The sequence below is a fragment of the Gastrolobium bilobum genome, unplaced genomic scaffold (assembly GCF_033153095.1).
Source record: "Gastrolobium bilobum isolate Gb01-03AN ecotype WA unplaced genomic scaffold, APGP_CSIRO_Gbil_v1 utg12463, whole genome shotgun sequence".
NCBI lineage: Eukaryota > Viridiplantae > Streptophyta > Magnoliopsida > Fabales > Fabaceae > Gastrolobium > Gastrolobium bilobum.
This window is the reverse complement of record NW_026898920.1, coordinates 22,919-47,234: the sequence shown is the minus strand read 5'-3', so window position 1 is coordinate 47,234 and position 24,316 is coordinate 22,919. Positions and strand designations below refer to the sequence as shown.

General features: G+C 39.9%; 1 protein-coding gene across 1 annotated transcript; it reads left to right on the top strand.

Moving 5' to 3' along the window:
- The first annotated feature begins 18,531 nt into the window (after positions 1–18,531).
- LOC133285584 (uncharacterized) lies at positions 18,532–19,571 on the top strand. Its single transcript, XM_061482837.1, has one exon. It carries the CDS (start codon positions 18,609–18,611, stop codon positions 19,056–19,058), a length of 450 nt encoding a protein of 149 aa, XP_061338821.1. The 5' UTR covers positions 18,532–18,608; the 3' UTR covers positions 19,059–19,571.
- Positions 19,572–24,316: the final 4,745 nt, after the last annotated feature.

Genomic DNA, 24,316 nt, shown 5'->3' with positions numbered 1-24,316 from the left:
AGGAATGGTTCCCATCGGTAATAAGTGGGTCTTTAAGAGAAAGATTGATGCAAATGGCAACGTTCAAACCTACAAAGCTAGGCTGGTTGCGAAAGGATATCGTCAAAGACAAGGAGTTGACTATGATGAGACTTTCTCACCAGTTTCCATGATCAAATCTATTAGGATCATGCTTGCCATAGCAACATATCATGACTATGAGATTTGGCAAATGGATGTCAAGACCGCCTTCTTTAATGGATTCTTGAAGGAGGAAGTGTACATGACACAACCTGAAGGTTTTGAAACCAAAGGCCAAGAGCATATGGTATGCAAACTGCAAAGGTCGATATATAGGCTAAAGCAAGCATCACGGAGTTGGAATATTCGTTTTGATGAAGTCGTTAGGAGTAGCGGTTTCATCAAGAACGAGGATGAACCTTGTGTTTGCAAGAAGGTTAGTGGGAGTAATGTCATTTTCCTGGTACTTTATGTAGACGACATATTACTAATAGGAAATGACATCCCCTCATTACATATCACCGTGAAGGATTTAGGAGAAGCGACCTTTATACTTGGTATAAAGATCTATAAAGATAGATCCAAGAGGCTGCTGGGTTTATCTCAATCCACGTATGTTGACAAGATGCTAAAGAGGTTTAGCATGGAAGGGTCGAAAAAGGGTTTTCTTCCTGTCAGTCATGGGGTACATCTTTCCAAGGCTATCTGTCCTAAGTCACAGCCTGAGAAGGATCGCATGAGTGGAATTCCATACGCTTCGGCTATTGGATCCACCATGTATGCCATGGTATGTACAAGACCAGATGCCTCATATGCTTTGAGAATTACGAGCAGACACTAGTCTGATCCTGATGAGGGTCACTGGATAGCAGTCAAGACCATCCTTAAGTACTTCAGAAGAACTAAGGATGCGTTTCTGGTCTATGGTGGGGTGGATGAGCTTTCAGTGAAAGGATTCGCTGATGCCAGCTTTTAGAGTGACAAAGATCTCGCAAGTCACAGTCAGTGTTCGTATTCACCTTAAATGGTAGGGCAGTGTCTTGGAAGAGTTCCAAACAGGAGACTACAACAGATTCAACGACAGAAGCTGAATACATAGCTGCTTCAGAAGCGGCTAAGCAGGCCGTGTGGATCAAAAAGTTCATATCTGAACTAAGGCTGGTTCCAAGCGTGGATGAGCCCATACAGTTACTTTGTGACAACATTGGAGCCATTGCGTAGTCAAAGGAACCTAGGTCTCATCAAAGATCTAAGCACGTGCTCCGCAGATATCACCTGATTAGAGAAATCATTGATAGGATGGATGTAAAGATGGATTACGTTCCCACTGATGAAAACCTAGCTGATTCTCTAACGAAGGTTGTTTCTCAGAGAAAACATGATAGTCATTATGAGGCTCCGTCTTGGAGTAAATCAAAATGTCGTCAATGAAGACGATCACAAACTAATCCAGGTACGGCTGGAAAATTCGGTTCATGTAATCCATGAACACAGCAGGTGCATTGGTGAGACCGAACAGAATCACCAAGTACTCAAAATGACCATATCTCGAGCGAAATGCGGTCTTCGGGACATCCTCCGGCTTCACCCGAATCTGATGGTATCCGGACCGGAGATCAATCTTGGAATACACGCAAGCACCCCTGAGCTGATCCAACAGATCATCAATCCGAGGAAGGGGATACTTGTTCTTGATTGTCACCTTGTTCAGCTGCCTGTAGTCGGTGCACAATCGCATTGTCCTGTCCTTCTTCTTCACAAAGATAACTGGTGCTCCTCAAGGAGACACACTCGGTCTAATGAAATCTTTCGCTGAAAGATCCTCAATATGCTTCTTCAGCTCTGCCAACTCCGGTGGCGACATCCGGTATGGAGCTAAAGAAATCGGCCCCACACCAGGCAACAAATCTATGGAGAACTCTATCTCCCTCTATGGCGGAAACTCAGGAATCTCCTCAGGAAACACCTCGAGGAACTCCCTCACCACAGGAATGCCAGTGATATCCTCCTGTGTACCACTCACCAAACCTCCCAACATGACATAACCAAATGCCCCTGCTCTCAAGGCTCTCCTAGCCTGCAGCAACGAAATGTACGGCGAGAAACTGGCTGTGGAATCACACGGAGACAACACTACACGCTTGGCACAACAGTCAATCATCACACAATTTCTGGACAGCCAATCCATGCCCAGAATAACCTCCAAGTTGGCCATCGGCAATCCTATCAGATCTACTGAGAACTCACGGCCATCCCACTGAAACGCCACATCGCGATGAACAGTGGTAGCATCACATCTTTCTCCGGTGGCGGTAGTCACCCGCAGCGGTGGAGAAAGCACAGACATGGGCAACTCAAGCCCCACAGCAATCGCGGTAGCAACAAAAGAATGCGTAGCCCCAGAGTCAAACAAAACATCAACAGCTGATGTACCAATCGTAACAGTACCTCTGACAAGGTTCGGAGCTCGATCTGACTACTGACGATCCAGAGTATAAACTCTCCCAGAAGATGGTGGCACTGCCGGTGCCGAAGTATGTGGAAGGGGAACCATCTGAAGTGGCACTGCCTGCACTGTAGTAGCCCTCGTCGTCGCCGACGGACAGTCTCTGGAGAAATGGCCCTCCTTGCCACACTGAAAGCAAATCAACTGGCCGGTAGAGCACGACCCAAAATGAGTCTTCCCGCATCCCGAACACTTGGGAGCAGGAGGTCTTGCTGCACTCCCCGGAGCAGAAGTCCTCTTGAACTGACTCGGCGCCTGCTGAGCTGCCAACTGTTTACCATTGCCCTTGTTCCCAAACTTCCTGTCTCGCCAAGAAGTGGAACTACCAGCTGCAACCTTCGTCGCCTCAGCAACCTTGGCCTTACTCGAGCTGTAGAAATCTTCAATATCACGACACTGCTGAACCAGTGTCCCAAAGTCTCTAGAAGCAGAACCAGCTAGGTAACCAGCAATATCCTCACTAAGTCCTCTGCGGAACTTAGCAGCCATAAATGTAGGAGTAGGCCTCGCCATCCTGAAGTATGCAAACTTCACCAACTGGTTGAACTTGGCCAGGTACTCGTCAACAGACAACGAGCCCTGAACCAATCTGTCAAACTCTCCCTGCTGCCTCTCCTGAGCGTCATATGGAAAGTACTGACCCAAGAAGAAATCCTCGAACAATGGCCACGTCATCACATGACCCTGCATCTCGTAGACATGAGAAAGGTTTGTCCACCACTCATGGGCATCGCCCTCCAGTATGTAAGTAGCGAACATCAACTTCTGCGGATCTGTGCACTGCATGACCCGAAATATCTTGTCCAACGCCTGTAGCCAACGCGCCGCAGCAACAGGATCAAAGGATCCATCAAAGGTAGGTGGCTTATGCTTACGGAAAGCATTCAGCCGGCGATCGATCTCATCACGATCCTCAACAAAAACAGGGACGGTCTGCATGGCCCCCGTAAGGTGACTGCCATCTCCCATCTGACTCTGAGAGTCATCCTGCAGACTGGGTGGAGGTGGTGGTGGTGGCGGTGGAGGTGGTGGCGGAGGAACATGACCAACATCAGGGCCATTCCTCACCTCCTCCAACATGACTCTAAACATCGTCATGTTCGCCAGACGGTTGGCCTCCAACACGTCCTCAGTGGCATTCCTGTTCGCCTCTCTGATGGCGTCCAGCATGGCCTGGTTTGCCATTCTCATGGCCTCCTGGTCGGCTTGTCAGGCCGCCTGCATCTCAGCCAATGCAGCCAGGACAGGATCGGGCCGATCCTCCGAAGTCTCGCGGTTTCTCCCGGGTCTTACCATGACTCTGCACAAGTTACACAAATTATGAGTTGATCAGGCCCACGCAATGTGGTCACATATGCATTATCATAATAATACTCGACGGAGCAAACACACAAAACAGACACAACCAAACATCCTAATTATTGCAATACATACAGGCTTTTCCCTTGAACCGTTGCTCTGATACCATAAAATGTAACACCCCGTGTATACTCGGAATATTAACATTACATCGTATTAAGCGGTGCTTAATTAAAAATGCGGAATATTCTTTTTCTTTTCAATTATGACGTCATTATCAATTACCAACTTGATTACTTAATCAATTTCATAAAATATCGCCTGTATATAAATTGCAATAAGACATCTACTAAAATACCTCAATACATAAATAAAGTGTGTATCTAAATCACGGCATTACATCTCGTAATCCGGACAATATCCTGATACATTATTACAACTCCAAAAGACTCAAGACATAACAAGACATAGCAATATTATGTGTCATGGACAATCCCCATGCTCACTAAATAAACATAGTAAACAACCAGTCTCAACATAAAACTCCATAAACATAAAATGAAGCTATAAGCATATAAGCAGCATGCATATCCAGCATCCAATCATGGCAGCATAATATAACAGCAATCTAACTCAGCTCCGGCCTCCTTCCGCCTGAGGTCTCAACATTACTTGACCCTGAAATAAGCATTCCCCAAACGTGGGGTGAGATCTCTAAACAAGAAATCTCAGTAAGACAAGGGGTCCTCAAGGATCTTCCACCCCAAGCTCACTTACATGTGCAATATAAGTTCTAAAAGCATTTATATCATTATCAGTTCCAAAACTATGTAGTGCAACAGATATCTATGGCATGTGTGTAATCATTATCTACTGGCCAGAGAAATGTAGGAATACGTCTATTCCCTACATGTAGTACAAGGAACACCGCTTGCACCTCACCCACAACCTCACCCTCTTGTATGTTCTACATACTCAGGCTTACCGTATAGGTGGAACACCTCCATGCATATCAACAAGGCACTAACATACAATAGCTCAACAGCATTTCCAAAACATCAAAAGCATGTAACACAACATGCATATACCATACCCCCATGGGACATGGTGGAACCACAACATGGCTAAACCGAGGACACGAAAGCTTACCTTGCAAGCTCACTATCCAATGCCAAGAGTCCTCACAGCTCAAGTCCAACACACAGCAGATCACAATCTGATTTAGGACCAGCAAGTGTATCAACATACATAACTCAAAAGCATTAACATAAAGACTATGTTCTCCTTTAACGATTTATGTCTTAAGGCTTCCAACAAAGCCACAAGCCCTCAATCACATGATTCTGACTTAGTCCATTAATTACAGAAGTTCAACTTCATCAATCTAGGGTCCACAAACCCCCAATAGCCTACTGTACACACAACACAGCTACTGTTCTGCGAAATTCCAGAATATCCGGATATTCCTCGGGACCATATCCGGATATGCAATATCCGGATATCTCACTGTCCATATCCGGATATGCAATATCCGGATATATAGATTCCCATATCCGGATATCCAATATCCAGATATCCCAAAACCCCATATCAGGATATCACATATCCGGATATCATATCCGGATATCACATATCCGAATATCATATCCGGATATTCCACGGGCAGATATCCGGATATTTCACGACAGAATGCAGCAACTGCATTTCGTGAAGATATCCTTCAAAGGTTGGATTTTTACCGATTTTAAACACTTATACATGCACTTAATTTTCCGGGATACTTTTTCGGTACGCATTTATACCGACTAGCATAACCGGTATCTGCACTTTTCTTCCGAAAATCGACTTTCAGCATTCTTAATCACTTACCATAATTATTAAAGCCTCTTAAAAATTATTAGGGTCAATTATGGAATCATTTCCTATTTTCACATAATTAATTAATTAAATACCTTAATTAACGGTGCAGGTTCTTACACAGGGTCATGTTATGACATGGCCATTCTTCGAGGATTGCTTTCTGGGTCGGTACTTCCCTTATTATGCGCAGGAGAGGAAGCAGGGGGAGTTCGACAGGTTGGTGCAGGGCTCGTTGTCTGTTGACGAGTACCTGACAAAGTTTAATGAGCTGGTGAAGTTTGCACACTTTCGGATCGCTATGCCTACTTCGACCTTTTTGACTGCAAAGTTCCGTAGGGGACTTAACGAGGAGATAGTTGTTCCCCTTGCTGGAGCGGCTTCGAGAGATTTTGGGACACTGGTGCAACAGTGTTGGGACATCGAGGATGTCTGTATTATGAGTAAGGCCAAGAGGGCCAAGATTGTTGAGACGAAGGGAACGAGTAGTTCTACTTCCTAGAAAGACAGGAAGTTTGCTGGAAAGGGCAAAGGGAAGCAGTTTGCTGGAAAGGGCAAAGGGAAGCAGTTTGCGGCTAGGCAGGCGCCTGGTCAGTTCAAGAGGACTTCTTCGCAGCAGAGAGGTTTTGCTAGGCCTCCTTCCACTCCTAGGTGTTCAGGGTGCAGGAAAGAGCTTGCAGAACGTTGTGCTACAGGGCAGTTTATCTGTTTTCACTGTGGCAAGGAGGGCCACTACTCTAGAGATTATCCGTCGTCGACGGTGAAAGCTACGGCAGTTCAGGCAGTTCCACTACAGATGGTTCCCCTTCCACCTACTTCGGCACCTGCAGTGCCACCTGCTACCGGGCGTGTGTATACGTTGGATCGCCAGCAGTCGAACCGAGCTCCGAACCTTGTCAGAGGTACTGTTTCCATTGTGGATCTTTTGTTGATGTATTGTTTGACTCTAGAGCTACGCATTCCTTTGTTGCAACCTCGATTACTATTGGGCTTGAGTTGCCCATGTCTGTGCTTTCTCCACCGTTGCGGGTGACCACCGCCACCGGAGAGAAGTGTGATTTTACCACTGTACATCTAGATATCGTGTTTCAGTGGGATGGTCGTGACTACTCGGTAGATCTGATTGGATTGCTGATGGCCAATCTGGAAATCAATCTGGGCATGGATTGGTTGTCCAGAAATTGTGTGATGATTGACTTTTGTGCCAAGCGGGTGGTGATGTCTTTGTGTGACTCCACAGCCAGTTCCTCGCCTTATATTTCATTGTTGCAGGTTAGGACAACCTTGAGAGCAGGGGCATTTGGTTATGTCATGTTGGGAGGTTTGGTGAGTGGGACACAGGAGGATATCAATGGCATTCCTGTGGTGGGGGAATTCCTCGAGGTGTTTCCTGAGGTGATTCCTGAGTTTCTACCACAGCGGGAGATAGAGTTCTCCATTGACTTGTTTCTTGGTGTGGGGCCTATTTCATTAGCTTTATATCGGATATCGCCACCGGAGTTGGCGGAGCTGAATATGCACATTGAGGATCTTTCAGCGAAAGACTTCATTCGACCGAGTGTGTCTCCTTGGGGAGCACCGGTCATCTTTGTGAAGAAGAAGGATGGGACTATGCGATTGTGCACCGACTACAGGTAGTTGGACAAGGTGACAATCAAGAACAAGTATCCCCTTCTGCGTATTGATGATTTGCTGGATCAGCTCAGGGGTGCTTGTGTGTATTTGAAGATTGATCTCCGGTCCGGATACCATCAGATTCGGGTGAAGCCGGAGGATGTCCCTAAGATCGCATTTCGTTCGAGATACGGTCACTTTGAGTATTTGGTGATTCCTTTTGGACTCACGAATGCACCTGCTGTGTTCATGGATTACATGAACAGGATTTTCCAGCCGTACCTGGATAAGTTTGTGATCGTCTTCATTGACGATATCTTGATTTACTCCAAGACGGAGGAGGAGCATGCAGAGCACTTAAGGATTGTGTTGCAAGTGTTGAAAGATAAAAAAAATTTATGCTAAGCCTTCGAAGTGTGAGTTTTGGCTCAAGTCTGTGAAGTTTCTTGGGCATGTGATTTCCGCTGAAGGAGTTGCAATGGATCCCAACAAGATTGAAGTTGTGTTGGATTGGGAGAGGCCCAAGACTGTTACTGAGGTGAGGAGTTTCTTGGGTTTGGCAGGTTACTACCGGAGGTTCATCAAGGGATTCTCCACGATGGTTCTTCCACTGACTCGCCTTACCCGGAAGGAGACTCCATTTGTGTGGACTCACGAGTGTGAGGAATGCTTTCAGGAATTGAATGTGAGATTAACTACTGCACATGTGTTGATCCTTCCTGATCCTGATGAGCAGTTTGAGCTTTACTGTGATGCTTCTGGAAATGGGTTGGGCTGTGTTTTGATGCAGACCGGTAGAGTTGTTGCTTATGCTTCGAGGTAGTTGAAGCCCCATGAGGAGAACTACCCGACTCATGATTTAGATTTGGCTGCTATTATTTTTGCTTTCAAGATTTTGAGGCATTATCTGTTTGGTATGTAGTTTGCTGTGTTCAATGACCACAAGAGTTTGAAATACTTGTTTGATCAGAAGGAGATGAACATGAGACAAAGGAGATGGATGGAGTTTCTGAAGGACTACGACTTTGAGTTGAAGTATCATCCTGGCAAGGCCAATGTGGTAGCTGATGCTCTGAGTTGGAAATTCGTGAGTCTATCAAGTTTGTCGATAGGTGACATTGATGTCATTGAGAAGTTTCGAGATCTGACGGTGACTTCCTTGTTTGGGGGTGCACTTCTCGAGATGGAGACTGTGAGAGTCAAGAATGAGCTTATAGAGAAGATCCAAGATGCGCAAGTGCAGAGAGAGTTCCTGGATTACGTGAAGAACCAAGACGGTGTGTCTTGGAATGAGGATGGACTTTTGTTGTTCTAGAAAAGGATTGTGGTTCCTCGAGGTCCTTTGACTGAAGAGGTTATGGCAGAGGCCCATAAGGGCCAGTTCTCGGTTCACCCTGGTGCTACAAAGATGTATCAGGATTTGAAGCGAAATTTCTGGTGGTCGGGTATGAGAAGGACATAGCTGTGTATGTGTCCAAGTGTTTGATTTTCCAGAAGGTGAAGATAGAACACCAGAAGCTGTCTGGTAAGCTTCAACCTCTAGAGATTTCGAAATGGAAATGGGAGAGCATTTCCATGGACTTCGTGGTGGGTTTTCTGAAGACTCAGGTTGGCTGTGACTCTATCTAGGTCATTATGGACAGACTGAAAAAGTCTGCCCATTTTCTTCCAGTGAAAGTGAGCTTCACTACTGACCAGTTGGTCAAGCTGTATGTTCGCGAGATTGTGAGGTTTCACGGGGTGCCCGAGAGTATCATCAGCGATAGGGACCCGAAGTTCACATCTCGGTTCTGGGAGGCGCTGCAAGAAGCTTTCGGTACGCAGTTGAGATTGAGTATCGCCTATCACCCTCAGGTTGACGGACAGACTGAGCGGACCATCCAGACCTTGGAGGACAGGTTGAGGGCTTGCACTTTGGAGCAGGGCTCAGCATGAAATAGGTACCTTCCATTGGTGGAGTTTTCGTATAACAACAGTTTCCATGCTAGCCTGGGCATGGCACCCTACGAGGTGTTGTATGGTATGAGGTGTCGGGATCCTACCTGTTGGTCTGAGGTTGGAGATAAGGAGCTTTTTAGCTTGGACTTTGTCCAAGATACTACCCAGCGGATCCAGATGATCAGAGAGAAGCTGAAGCAGGTGCAGAATCGCCAGAAGAGCTACTACGATGTCAAGCATCGTCCACTAGAGTTCAGTGAGGGTGAACACGTGTTTGTGAAAATTTCACCTGTCATCGGTGTTGGTCGGGCCCTCGGAGTGAGGAAGCTGAGCCCGCGATTTATTGGACCCTACCAGATCCTTGGTAGAGTAAGACCTGTTGCCTACTGGCTTGCCTTGCCTTCGAACTTGGCCAACATCCACGACGTGTTTCACGTGTCTTAGCTTTGGAAGTACATCGCAGATCCTTCACACGTGGTGCAACCGGATGATGTGGAAGTTCGGGAGAACTTGAAAACTCTCGTCGGACCACTCAAGATTCTCGATCGTCGTGAGAAGAAGTTGAGGAACAAGATCATTTCGATGGTCAAAGTGCAGTTGACAGGAAGAACTCCTGAGGCGTGTACTTGAGAGCGAGAGGACGAGCTTCTCCGGCAGTATCCTGACTTCCGAGGCAGGTATATTCTGATTTTGAGGACAAAATCCTAAAAATGTGGGGTGAATGTAAAAATCTGCACCGTTAATTAAGGAAGTTAATTAATTAATTATGATAAATTAGGAAATAATTCCATAATTGACCCTAATAATTATTATAAGGCTTAAATAATATTGGTAAGTGATTGATAATGCTGAAAGTCGCTTTTCTGACGAAAAGTGCAGATACCGGTTCTGCTACTCGGTATAAATGCGTACCGATGAAGTATCCCGGAAAATTATAATAAGTGCATGAATATTCCTAGGATAATATATAGGACTTGTAAAACGAGTTTCAAGTTAAAATAACGAGAACTGGTGCCAGAACTGATAGTGGCTATGGAAAAGCGCGTACCGGAAAGGTGCTGCGAAAAATAAAATAAAAATATGAAAATCTTAGAAATTTGAGTAGGTTCAGAATCCTAAGTTAGGGGTTAAAATGCTAAGCGGAGCAATTAGTGCTAATACAATGCGATTAAGACTTAAGTGAGCTATATATACCCATTTGGCCCAAAACCCTAGGCCATATTGTGCCTTCTACGTAGGAATTTCTGGAGCTTGAGAGTCAGACACCTTGCCACTCTCTTCTACCTCTATTGAAACTCCAAGGGAGCACCTTTTCTTCATCTTCCTTCACCTAAACACCTTGGGTGAGTGTAAACCATCATTGTGAGTGAGAAATGATCACCATTTTTTAGTGTGGTGGTTGTGTGAAGTCAGTTTAGGGGGTGTGTTTCTGAGTTGTGGGGGAGAGACCTTTGTCATGGCATTTTGAGGTCCAATGAGTGATATTTGTGAAGAAAGAACCCTTCTTGGTGTGCCATTTTCGTGCACCTTCATAGTCTGAATCTTTGGAGTTGTTTGGTGAGCTCTAAGAGCACTCCTTTTTCTGTTTTGAGCCTTGAGTAAGTTCACCTACCTTGATCATGAGTTTTAATGGGTTAAAGCTTGAGTCTTGGCATGTAATATGTTAAAATGAAGTAACCAACATAAACATGAATCTGTAAGTCTGTAAAAATGCATGCTTGGACGTTGGAATGGGTTAAAAACCAAACCTTTGGAGTGATATCTCGCGAAATGCAGAATCTGCATTCTGTCGCGAAATATCCGGATATCATATCCGGATATTGATATCCGCATATGGGGTCTCTGATATCCGAATATGGATATCCGGATATTCTGGGTTTGCGTGTACAGTAACGGTACTGTTCATACAGAACTGTGTTTGCGTTTGTGAACCCTAGATTAATTAAGTTGAACTTCTGTAATGATTAATCTAAGTCAGAATCTAAGTGATTAAGGGTTTGTGGCTTTGTGAGAAACCTAAAGACATTTAACGTAAAGGATATGCGTTGTCTTTATGTCATATGCTTGTTGTGTTGAATATTGATATGATTATTGGTCCAAAACAGATTGTGATTGTGCTGTGTGCGGACCTTGAGCTTGTGTGGACTCTTGGCTTGGATAGCTAGCTTGTAAGGTAAGCTCTCGTGTCCTCGGTTTAGCCATTGTGTGGTTCCACCATGCCCCATGGGGGGATGGTTTATATGCATGAGGTGTTTACATGCTTTGATAATTGAAAATGTTGTTGAACTTTATGTGCAAATGACTTATAATATATATGTGTTGTTCCACTTAGACGGTAAGCCTGAGTATGTGGCGTCATACAAGACAGTGACACTATGGGTGGGTGCAAGTGGCGTCTTGCACTAGTGTGGGTAATAGACGTATTCCTGTATTTCTCTGGCCAGTAGATTAGTTATAACACACATGACATGATTATCTGCTGCATTGCACTGATTTTGGAACTGATATTGAATTACTGCTTTTAGAACTTATATTGCACATGTAAGTGAGCTTGGGGTGGAAGATCCTTAAGGAACCCTTGTCTTACTGAGATTTCTGTTTAGATATAACACCCCATGTTTGAGGCACATATTTCAGGTTCAGGTAATGCGGAGATTGAGACCTCTAGCGGCAGGAGGCCGGAGCTTAGCTGAATTATATGATGTTTTACTACTTATGTTGGATGCTGGATTATGCTTGTTGCTATTATTCTTTTAGTTTCATGTTATGTTATTGAATTGAGACATTGTTAGGCCTTGTTGCCTTATTTGGTGAGCATGGGGATTGTCCATGCCACATTTGATTATGTATCGTTGTTTAGATTTGAGTTGTATAGACTATCAGGGTTGTCCGACTTACGTGTTGCAGTGCCGTGACTAGAGACTCAGTTAATGATCTTATTTATGATATGAGGTTATTCAGTATAGATATCTGTCTTTTGCATTTACATACATGCAATGTTTTGGAAATGAATTAAGTAATTCAACTTGGTAATGATAATGACGTTATAATTGAAAAGAAAAAGAATATTCTGCATTATTAATTAAGCATGGCTTAATACGATGGCATGTTAACAAACTGGGTACACACGGGGTGTTACATTTTGGATGATCACAGTGGTGATACCGGATGATATTGAAATTCGGGAGAACCTGAAGACTCCCATCGGTCCTATGGAAATCCTGGACCGCAGCGAAAAGAGGTTAAGGAGCAAAGTAACTCCTATGTTAAAGATTCAGTGGAAAGGTCATACACCTGAGGAGGGTGCTTGGGAACGTGAGGATGAGATTCTCCGGTTGTATCCTGAGTTAGCGGACAAGTATGACTTCATTTTGCGGACAAAATTTTAAAAAGGAGGGGTGAATATAACATCTCGTAAATTCTGAATGTACAATAATATGTGAAAATATGGATTAAAGGGTAGGATTAGTGAAAATCCTGAAATTAGGGTCAAATTGCATAAGAAGGGTAAAATGGTAATTTACCAAACACGTAACCCGAGTTAAGGAAAATTGAGTTGAAGGTCTCAAATGGTAAAAATAATGCCGGAAATGGATCCAGAACGAAAAATCGAGTGGATAGGCAAGTTTAGGAAAAATTGATGAATAGTGATTTTTTGGGTATAAAATACTGCGGTATAATTGTACCGATAAGCGCGAGAATACGATCATTATTTTTAGGAAATAAAAATATGAAGTGAACGAGAAAAATACGTAGGTTATGAATTTGTGGATTAAATTAGGTGATTTAAAAAAGTTAAGTGACATGTGGGACCCCACTTTAAGTGACTTAAGTAACAAATGGACAAGTGAGACACAAATTCTGAATTTCCTCTCTGCTCCTTCTCCTTCATCCGTCGTGTGAGTTGCCATTGGAGAGGGTTTGAGGTTTTGTGATTTGTAACTTTTTTCTAGACACTTTTGAGAGAAACTTCCAACTACCAAGTTGTTTCTCTTGAGATTGTGAGTGACTTTCATGTAGAATGCACTTTGTGGGGAACATTGTGGAGGGAGAAATCCTCCATTTACAGTCACGAATTTGGTGGCATTTTGGTGAAATTTTGGGATTCTTGTGTTGATTCATGGGTTGGAGACCATTCCCTTGGACCCTAGGGAGCTATTTGTGGTAAGTTTTCCCACTCTCATGGAGTTTTTATTGAGATCATAATTTGGTGAGGGTTTTGGTTATGTGATGATGAGTTATGGTAGTTTGGGGCTTTAAATGATGTTGCTCCTTTGGAATTAAATGCTTAGAATGATAAATGATGATGATTGATGTAATAAAAATTATTGTGATTTGGGAAATTGTAACTTAGTGAAATTTGAGTTGAATTTCAATACTTTATGAATTGGTATGATGGTAGGATTGAATAGTTGGGTTGTGGAGCATTGGTATGGGTTAATAATAGGATTGTATGACATGTGTAAGTGTTGAATTGGATTAAAAACCTTGGAAGATGTTTCCTTGAAGAATTCGACCTATTGAGGCCATGTATGGTTGATGATGTAAAAATTGTGTAGTTGAGGTTGTATGTTGGGAAATGGTACTTAAATGGATGTTAATGTATTGTGATATAGTGGAATTGGAAGGAAGAATGATTGGATGCTTGTGTATGTGGTGATTGACCTATAAGAATGATTACGGAAAAATAAATGTAAAATAGCCCTTTGGCCTACATGAATAGGTTTGGGAATTAGTATTTTGATGTGAATTGATTGCATTGAAATTGTATTGATGATCATGGTTATTTGATCATATAGGTTGCCACTCACGAAACCAATAGAAGAGGAATAAGCTTGGAGCTTACGTGGAAGATTATTACTCTTGGAGTTGAGGTAAACCTTTGGAACTTGGCTTTATTCCCTTGTGTGCTCCACCATATCTAGTGGAAGGTTATGGTTGGATTTTATGCTTTTGACATGGTGTGAGTATGTATGTTCATGCATTATTGCTTGATTGTGTGACATGCTTGGAGCATGTTGTGTGTGATATATCTGTGATCTTTAGCCAGTAGATGTGTGTGGTTTGAACTTCCGCTGGAGATATCTTTTGGGGATTCCGGTCGGGTTTTGCCGTGGGGCCGACTTTGGGAGCGGCACCAGGATGATCTAAACGTGGGACTTCCGCTGGATAGGGCTCATGAGGAGTTCCAGTTGGGTTTTTCCATGGGGTTGTCTCATCCATGGGAGAGGCACCAGGAAGCTTCTCGGGAGTTATATGATGGGGTCCTTGAACGGAATCCTTATGTGGATGTTCTTGGATTTGTGCCCAATGTGATGTGATTGTGTATGTTATACATTTTATATGATGATCATTGTATGCACATTGAGTCAGCCATGAGGTGGAGTGATCCTCTAGTACCCTTGGTTTACTGAGATATATTTGTATATCTCACCCTGCGTTGGGGACATCATTTTAGGTTAGGTTGAGCATGGAGGATCTTCGGGCAAGAGGTCCGCTTAGAGGGGGAGTTGAGCATGATGTGTATATGGAGGGCATAGCATTTTGGAGAATTACATTTGATGCACATAGCATAGTGTTTAGTATTTTGGACTTAGGTTATGAACATATTGCATGTTGATATTGTCATGCCTTGTGCGTTCATAACTATATTCTAAGTCTTTTGAATTTGATGTATATTTATGCCTATTGTTTATATTAGTACTTTGGTGAGCATGTGACTTGTCCATGGCCACATATTTGGTGCTTCAAGGAATTTGGAGATTGTGATGTAAAATGAGCCATAAAATGTTTAAATGGCCTTGGAATTGAGAATTATTGTAATTGACATATGGATAATGATTATGCATGATGGAAGGGCCTAGAGCCTACATTAGTTCTTATGTAAGTTGTATATTTAGTAGTAAAGTGTCAAGGGTAGAATACATAACCCATTTTGTGTTTTAAAAGCTGTCATCTGTCATTTTTACAGTAGGGTAATCAATTACTTTTCTTTGGTAATCGATTACCTAAAACAGGGGACGCAAAAAATTGAGCCATTGTGATCAAGGTAATCGATTACCTTTCTTTGTTAATCGGTTACCTAGTTCAGTAATCGATTACCTATGTCAAGGTAATCGATTACCCAAAACAGGGGAGCCCAAATTGAGCTACTGACTTCTACAGTAACCTTTGGTAATCGATTACCTCAAGGATGGTAATCGATTATCACTGTGTAATTTTTGAAATTAAGTGTTTTTACAACCTAAGCTAATGGTATTGCTTGGATGGGTTGTAATTGATAAGTTTTAAGCTTCCGCGAGTTTTGCATTTACAATTACGGTGTTGTTTTAATTGATTACGGAAATGATTAATGTTAAAGATAAGGATTGAATAAAAAGAAAAAGTTTACCCGTAATTTAATTAACTCAATTACTGTGATTGTAACTGCGCTTAATACCATATGCAATGATAACATTACCAGTACGTAACGGGCTGTTACAACAACACACTAGTTTAATAAAACCGCGATGCCTCGAGCTACAGAGCTCTAAATTGAGTGAGGTTTGGACTTATGTGAAGCTAATACATAGGGCTAAAACCTTGTAAAATTTCATATCCATTGGATAATGGATTGATTGCAGTGTTAGTTTGAAGTCGCGACTTGGTTGTTGGAAATTCAGTATGTAGTAGTCACCTTGCAAAAAGCATAACCGGAGTTACATAACTCTGATTGAGACATAAAATATGTCATTGGAAAACTTAGGATAACTAGTTTAACATATTAAAATATTATAATTTTTGGTAAAGAGTTACAATTAAAGTTTTAAAAAGAGTAAACGCGGTTTTGTGCTTAGGGGCTTTGGGAGAAGCCTGCAGTCTCTAAACGAAAAAAAAAATGTAGTCCAAATGTCATGAAATTCGAGAATCTAATTGTTAATGTTATTTTTGACATTAAAAGGACTATGATTCTGCTATTTTGTGATCTGTGAATTGTTGTTTGGATTTTGAGCTAGATATACTACTTAATAGGTAAGTTTCGTGTTTTCAGGGTTAATCTCTATTTGGTCCACCATTTTCCAAGAGGAAGAAGGTAGTTTTATATGGTATATGTGCTTATCTGTTATTTGAGATGATGAAATGATGCACTCTTATATATGTATGTTATGTGGTGTAGTACACACAAGATAACTAATACATGAGTGTAGTGTGGAGCTGCACAAGACTGTATTCCCTGAGTGTGGGTATAAGGCAAGAGCTTTATACTTCTTATGTATATAGCAGACATGTGTAAAACATACCATTCTCTGGCCAGTAGACTTGTTAGCACACATGCATAATATATATATATATATATATATATATTGTTGCATCATATGGATATTATTACTGTCAAACTGTTATTTTAAACTGTTATACCAAAGTGAGCTTAGGGCGGAGGAACTTTTCGAGAACCCTTGCTTACTGAGATTTCTGTTTAGAGATCTCACCCCTTGTGGGGCATATTTTCAGGTGTAGATATCCATGAGATGGATGTTTCACGAGGCAAGAGGCCGGAGCGGAGTTGATTTATATGCATGCTTTATTTATATCATTTGGACATGATTATTGTACCTGAGATATGACTATCATACGTATGTTATATTTGTTGTGAGCATGGGGTTGTCCATGCCTTATTTGATATTTTTTATTTTTTTGGACATGTATGTTTTGATGTAGCTTTATGACTTAGTATTTATTTATGATATGGAGGCATTTTAGGAATTATATTGTGGTTTTACAATTACATAAGGATATAGATGAACTTTTATTTTTGTCATGTTAATAAGGAAAAAGTAACCTAGCATGTCTAATAACTTAATTTATTTTAACTTCTGCATTTAATTGAGCTGCACTTAATACCATAATATGATAACAAATCTGGATGCATACGGGGTGTTACACCTTGCATGTGGGAAAGCTATACCCATCAACCATGTGAGCTTAAATTGAGGAAAAAAGAGTTGGAATGAAGAGTTGTTGTGTTGTTGTGATTATTATTGTGATTGAGTAATGGTTTGATCATTGTGTCATGATCATTGTAGGGTGACTCTCTTTGATCCTATTAAAGAGGACTGAAGCTTGGAGCTTGTTGGTCCTTGACCACAAAAGATTAACGTAAACTTCCATTGTCTTAGGGTTAATTCCCTTGTGTGTTCCACCTTGCCTTTAATTTGACTCCATCGCGCTTCAACGCACATGAGCGCTCAACTCATAGGTATTTTTCTTTCGACGAGCGGGCTTAATAATTTATATGTGTGTGTGTGTGTGTGTGTGTGTCTATATATATATATATATATATAGGGGTAAACATTTTTACAGCCACTTTAGATAAGATTGTCTACAGCTACCCCAAAAACTACGTCGTTTTGATTAATGAATGGTGTTTCTGTAATTTTATGTGAATTAATGAAGAGTGTTTCTGTAATTTTGTTAATTTTTTTATCATATGCATTTTACTAAAACACCTTTCATTAATCAAACGACGTAGTTTTTGGGATAGCTGTAGAAAACTTTATCTAAAGTGGCTGTAGGAATATATGTATATATATATATATATATATATATATATATATATATATATATATATATATAGTGAGGGATAACTAGCTTTAGGGATGCCTCTAATTGTTGCCAGCAAATAATAAGGCAACAAGGTCTCTTTGTATAGGTGGCTTGAATGATTTTTGCAAAAAAGTTGCAGAAATAACATGACAAAGGTAGGGCAACCCATGATCATACTAAAACCCTTTTTGAATATGCTTTCTTTATGATGAAGTCTTTAAATGTAGGCCTAGTATATTACTCTAGATCAAATTACTAATCTATGTTATTTTACCTATGCGCACTTAAGGTGGAGTAAGAGTTAGGAAGGCACACTTTTGAAATGAACCCATGCAGTCAATTATGATTAAAAGTGAAATAGAATAATAACTTTTTTTAAAGTGAGATATATTAGTATTTTTGTTTTGAAATAAAAATACTTTGGTCCATCTAAGTGTCTATTTGGGAATTCTTATTTTTAACTTATTTTCTCTTATAAGTAGAAAAGCTTAACTAAATATAATTTTACAATTTTTTTATAATAAAGAAAAAAAGCTAAATGCTCACAAGAGAGAGTAGTATTCAAATATAATATTTTATTTTATTTTTTACAATTTTTTGAAAAATTGTACTATTTTTTTAAAAAACATTAATATAATTTTTTAACTGTCTATTTTAAACGCACGCGACAATCTGATGGCATTCATGAAGTAGTGTGTTTTGTTTTTGTATAAGGCCTGGCCAATGCAACTGACAGTAAGGCCCGGCCCATATAAGGAACGCTAAACCCTCGCTGGTGCCTTTCTCTTCCACTGAAATCCCAGCCACCGCGATGAGCACCCTGAAGACCGTGGCGGCGACGATCCGGCTCACTGTGCCAGCCGGAGGGGCCCGGCCTGCGCCTCCGGTCGGACCGGCCCTGGGTCAGTACCGGCTGAACCTAATGGCGTTCTGCAAGGACTTTAACGCACGAACCCAAAAGTACAAAGCGGACACACCCATGGCCGTTACGATAACGGCGTTCAAGGACAACACCTTCGAGTTCACCGTGAAGTCGCCGTCCGTCTCGTGGTACCTCAAGAAAGCCGCCGGCGTCGACTCCGGCAGCAGCCGCCCCGGTCACGTGACTGCGTCGACTCTCTCCGTTCGGCACGTGTACGAGATCGCGAAGGTGAAACAATCGGATCCTCATTTACTGAACATGCCTTTGGATTCCATTTCCAAATCCATCATTGGAACCGCTAATAGCATGGGGATCAAGGTTGTCAAGGATCTCGATTGAACTTTTTGGTAATTGGAAGTGCATGTTTATATGATGCTTGGTTATCTTGTTTTTTGTTCAATTGGCCACTCAAATATGAACTAGGGTTTTGTTGTGTTTTCTCTGCGACAATTTCATTATATATTACATTTAGAGAAACGCTGGCGTTGTACTGTTAGATAGTTAGTTAATTAGTTAGTTAATTATAACTAACTAACAGTATGGTACATTTTGGCGTTGGGCATGCGAGGTTGGGACTCTACTATTTAGCATTGGAGCTAAATGCTGCATTGTCACTGTGAAGATCTCCTTTTCACCACAGTAAAGAAAAATGAAAGTTTGAAACTTTTCAAGAATGACATGATTTTCTATTTTCTATATTTTTTCCCCCTTGTTCTCTCTCTGGTGAGATATGTGGGTGTGTGCCCCCACATATTGGTATAACGGCATCAATTCAAAATCATCATTGATTGAAGAGTTTTACTTTTAGCTCTAATTTGTGTTGATAAAACTCGAATTATGCTTAATTTTTCCTTTGTAGTATATGCAAATATCATTTTAGCCTTTGGTCTTTATTTTCAATGATACCTTGAAAAGAAATATTGTTGTTATTCACATATTGTTTCTTCTGATGAGTCTTGGTTGTTATGTCCCTTTGTTACATGAACTATTTTAATCTATGAAATTACATAAAAAATATATATTACATATGAGCTGTTGGCTGTTGAAATAAGAGGAGGTAACTTGCTCATTTGATCCCTTATATACATGATGTTCCTACACAATATGTACACATTTCTTGTTTTATTTATCACTTGTTTAACAATGGCATCAATATGAGCCATGCTCTTCTGATTGATTTTATTTGACTTAATAAATTAAGTATACAATTGATGTGACTACTACAACAACAGCAAGCAATTCCACCACATGTCTTGTTTGATGGTTTCTCCAAGAGTTTTATTTTGACTTCCTCTGCCTTTTTCCATTTGATTCACTTTGCTTATGTATGCCTTTGTTGGTTTGTTAAAACTGCCTTAAGCAAGTTTCTGCATTTTATCCTCAATAGGTGCTTTTCCAATTCTTTCCTGAATAGATTCATTTGTAATCTTATCTTTTCTTGTATATCCACTCATCCATTGCAACATTTTCAAAATTGTTATACTTAGTTTTTGTGCTCTTCTTAGCATTTTATTACTTGACATTCAGAACCGTGGAACATAGTTAGTCTTATGGCTATTGCTGTATTTCCTTCTTTTTTTCTTTTCATAGAAGGACCCTCCCACAACCTGATCAAGGTGGAGAACTTTCTTCTACCTACTCATGCAGTGCTGTTTTTCTGTATTTATTTGATTGATAATCTGTTTGAAAATGATATGTTTAGTAGAGATAATTGTTTTCATTTTGTTTTGGTAGGAGGATCCAAACTGGATGTAATGGAGCTATACTACATAAAAATCTAAGTTTGCTTCATAAATGAAATAGAAAAAAATGAGGAAAGATGGTTAATCTTGATATCTCTTTTTGTTCATGACGTAGACATATATTGTACATTTGCTGTTAAGCTCACCTGTGTTTTTCAATCTATAGAAAAATCTTCTGGCAGTGAAATGCACTGAAGCAAAAAGTATACTTCTAAGGCATATTTATTAGAATGCTGAGAGGATAAGTCTTAAAACTCATTTCTTGTAAGATATACACATGCTTTTGTCACAAACCTACACCCACCCATCTCCGAACAGGGATATAATCCATTTTCATTGCAGTTAGCTATGTCTTATAATCTTTTATCTGATCATGGATGCAAGCAACCTGGGTTTTTTACTTGACAATTTCCATTGATCAACTGTTGCATGCAATGTACTTTTATTGTACATAGAATAGTTTGGCATGTTTGTTGTTTGCTGCTGTAGACTATTTTGGCAGCTACTGATTTAAAGTATGTAAAATGGAACACATTCTGGTAACCCTTCTCATGTTGCATGAATTGTCTCATGCAATATATAAAAAAGTAGGTGAGATTCACTAAGGTTAAGAAAGAGAAAGAAAGAATCTCAGTATATTCCCTTGAAACCAAAAAAAAAAAAAAAAAGAGAAAGAAAAAAATGGATTTCACTCATATTTTTTTGTATGTTGCATAAGATAATTTGTTTCATGCAATATATGAGAAACACATTTTCCCTTCTTAAAATGATCATACCTTTACCGAATGTTATTGTGTACGTCATGCTCCGTATGCTGTAGTAATCAGCTGCTTGTCCTCATAATAAGTCAGGGAGAGAGATATCTTTGATTTAGGGTACTCAATATATGTTATTATATTTTTTTATTCTAGAATATTTTATGCCATAATTTTTGTGTGTAGTTTATTAGAGACAAAAAAATTAATTGTCAACCTATCGTCCAACAGTTTACTACTTTGCTGTAATATAATAAATATTACGTTTAATTAGTCTTGACTATGCAACATTAATTTAAAGGTAAATATTGTAACATCTTCTATAATTTTTGAGAGTGGATCCTCTCTCATGTGCTAATTAACATGACCATGTCATGTGGGGCAATTATAACTATATATGGGTGAGTTAATGGTGATAAGGGAGGAGAGAAAAAAAATATAAGGATAAAAAGTTACACAATCATCATCGTTGATTTAATTATTAATGGTTAAGATCTTCCTACATGACATGATCATGTTAAATTACACATGAGAGGATCTATTTCCATAATTTTCTAACACAAAGAATATCACATTAATTATGACCAATATTTTAAATAGAAAATTAAAACCTGGGAGATTAAAGTATGACAATTAATAAAAACAGCGAGTTTTTTTTTTTTTTTTCTTGGTCAAGCACAATATCCCAACTGGATTGCGTATGTTACATTTAAATAGCTGGCTGGCAGGCCATTTAACTAGGTGAAATTTAATTTATTTTTATTTTTTTTTTACTTATTTATACAGTAAATAGGAATATTTCATAAGTGCCCATACACTTATTCGTTCATGGTAAAGGTAAAAGTTCCATCCTATTAGGTTAAAAGCAATTGTTACATCCAGCGTTATTAGATCCGATTGATCGGGATATTGTATTATTGGTCGGGTCGGTCTATTATTAGTCAGACCGGCTAATTCAGATATATATAAAAAAATGTATATAAATATAAACATATAAATTTAATTATATTTTTAATATTTAAAATGAGTTAAACAAGTTTCACTAAATAAACTCAAAAATTATCCAATCACACTTTTACAAATTCATAAAGCACAAATAAATGAAAATGTATGCTATTACTATATTAATTTAAATTGAAATTCAGAATCCTTATAAACATACATCTTAATGACATTCAAAATATCAGATATTATGAACTCATATTTTTTAAATTTATCTACATTGAATGACATGTCACATTTTCTTAATTTATTGTTCCGTAAATGGCTTCAGTACTGGAAGTTGAAATTTGAGGTCATTGTAGAGGAGTATACTACTAGCAAATAAAATATAAAAAAAAATTAAAATAAATTCTACATTTTTTTCTGATAAGATGAAACAATTTTGGTTTTATTAGCATATAAAATGCTTTCATCTATTGCAGCTCTATAAGAGTGCATAAGTACACACCTGATTACTCTCGCTAGGTTGTTACTGATTCTGTTACTCAGTTACTTGAGATAATGCTACTCTATAAATAGGACACTACGGTGTAGTTGTAAAGCATCTTTTGATATATCACTTTCTGTATTTTCCTCAAGCTTTCTAATGGATCTACTCTACTTTCTCTCTCTGTTCCCTTACTCATCCAATTCTATTATGGTATCAGAGCCTTCTTTCTGAAGGCCTGGTCCATAGTGTGCTCAATCATAGCTTCCGCAATAGCTTCTTCTCCAGCAGACTCAGAACCTTCACAAGTTCACCATCGTTCACCATTGCAAGAAAAGTCAAGCATGGAGAATCGAGCAATAGAAATCAAAGGACCACAACTATTCAATCAACAGATAGCTGTGAAGTTGACAGAAGAAAATTATCTGTTCTGGAATCAAATTGTTGAACCAATAATTACTTCTCATCAAATGCATCGCTTCCTAGTGAATCCAAAGATTCCACTGCAATTTCAGTCAGAAGAAGATCGGATCAATGGAGTTCAAAATCCAGCATATATAGATTGGATAACTCAAGATTCAATGCTTCTGTCGTGGCTTCTTTCAACTATCTCTGAGTCAGTAGTAAATGAGATCCTTGGAGTAAAATATTCACATGAAGCTTGGGACAAAATTCACAAGCTATTTCAAGGCATAATGAAATCCAAAGCAAGACTTCTGCGCTCAGAACTTCACTCAATCAAAAAAGGTTCGAGAACAGCAAAAGAATTCCTCTCTCGTATCAAAGGTATTTGTGATTCACTCAGAGCCATAGGCAGTCCAATAAGTTATGAAGAACGAACAGACATTGTGCTTGGAGGTTTACCAGTTGAATATGTTGCTTTTATTGCTACTGTACATGGACGTGAAAATCCATATTCTGTTGAAGATCTTGGTATTCAATTGTTAACTCATGAACAGATCCTTGCTAAACAATCTGAAGCATTGTTTTCAGATTCAGCTAATATAAACCTTACACAACATGTGAATGATACTGGAAAACAGAATGTTACAGATAACAATGGAAATAGTAGTGTTTCACTTGCTTCTGTTTCAAATGATCAAGAACAGAGAACAGTTTTCAATAACTCAGATCGCTCATATCCTTTAAACAGAAGCAGAGGACGTTATGGAGGACGTAATAATAGAGGAAGAGGTCGTTGTGGAGGTAGATCGAATATGCAATGCCAGTTGTGCTACAAATTTGGACATGATGTCCATACATGTTGGTATCGGTATGATGAGAATTTTATTCCTACACTTCAGCCTCCTACTAACACATCTCAGATGTTTCCTCAAATGCAAATGAGTCAAGTGCCTCAGCAAAGTCGTTCATTCCATTATGTTCGACCTCAGAATGTGCAACCACAAGCTATGGTTGCTACTCAATCTGGATCTCTACCTACTTCTGCCTTGGAATGGTATCCAGACTCAGGTGCTACTCATCATGTTACCTCCAATCCAATGAATCTGATCCAAAGCCAGCAGCTTAGTGGTACTGATCAAATAATGATAGGAAATGGCCAAGGTTTGACAGTTACAGTAGTTGGTTCCTCTCTTTTCCCTTCACCTTTTGATCTTCACACACACTTACATCTCAAAAATCTCTTACTTGTGCCTTCTATTATGAAAA

Coding starts and splice junctions, on each gene's coding strand:
- LOC133285584 (XM_061482837.1), top strand. CDS start 18,609: ATGAGCACCCTGAAGACCGTGGCGGCGACGATCCGGCTCACTGTGCCA.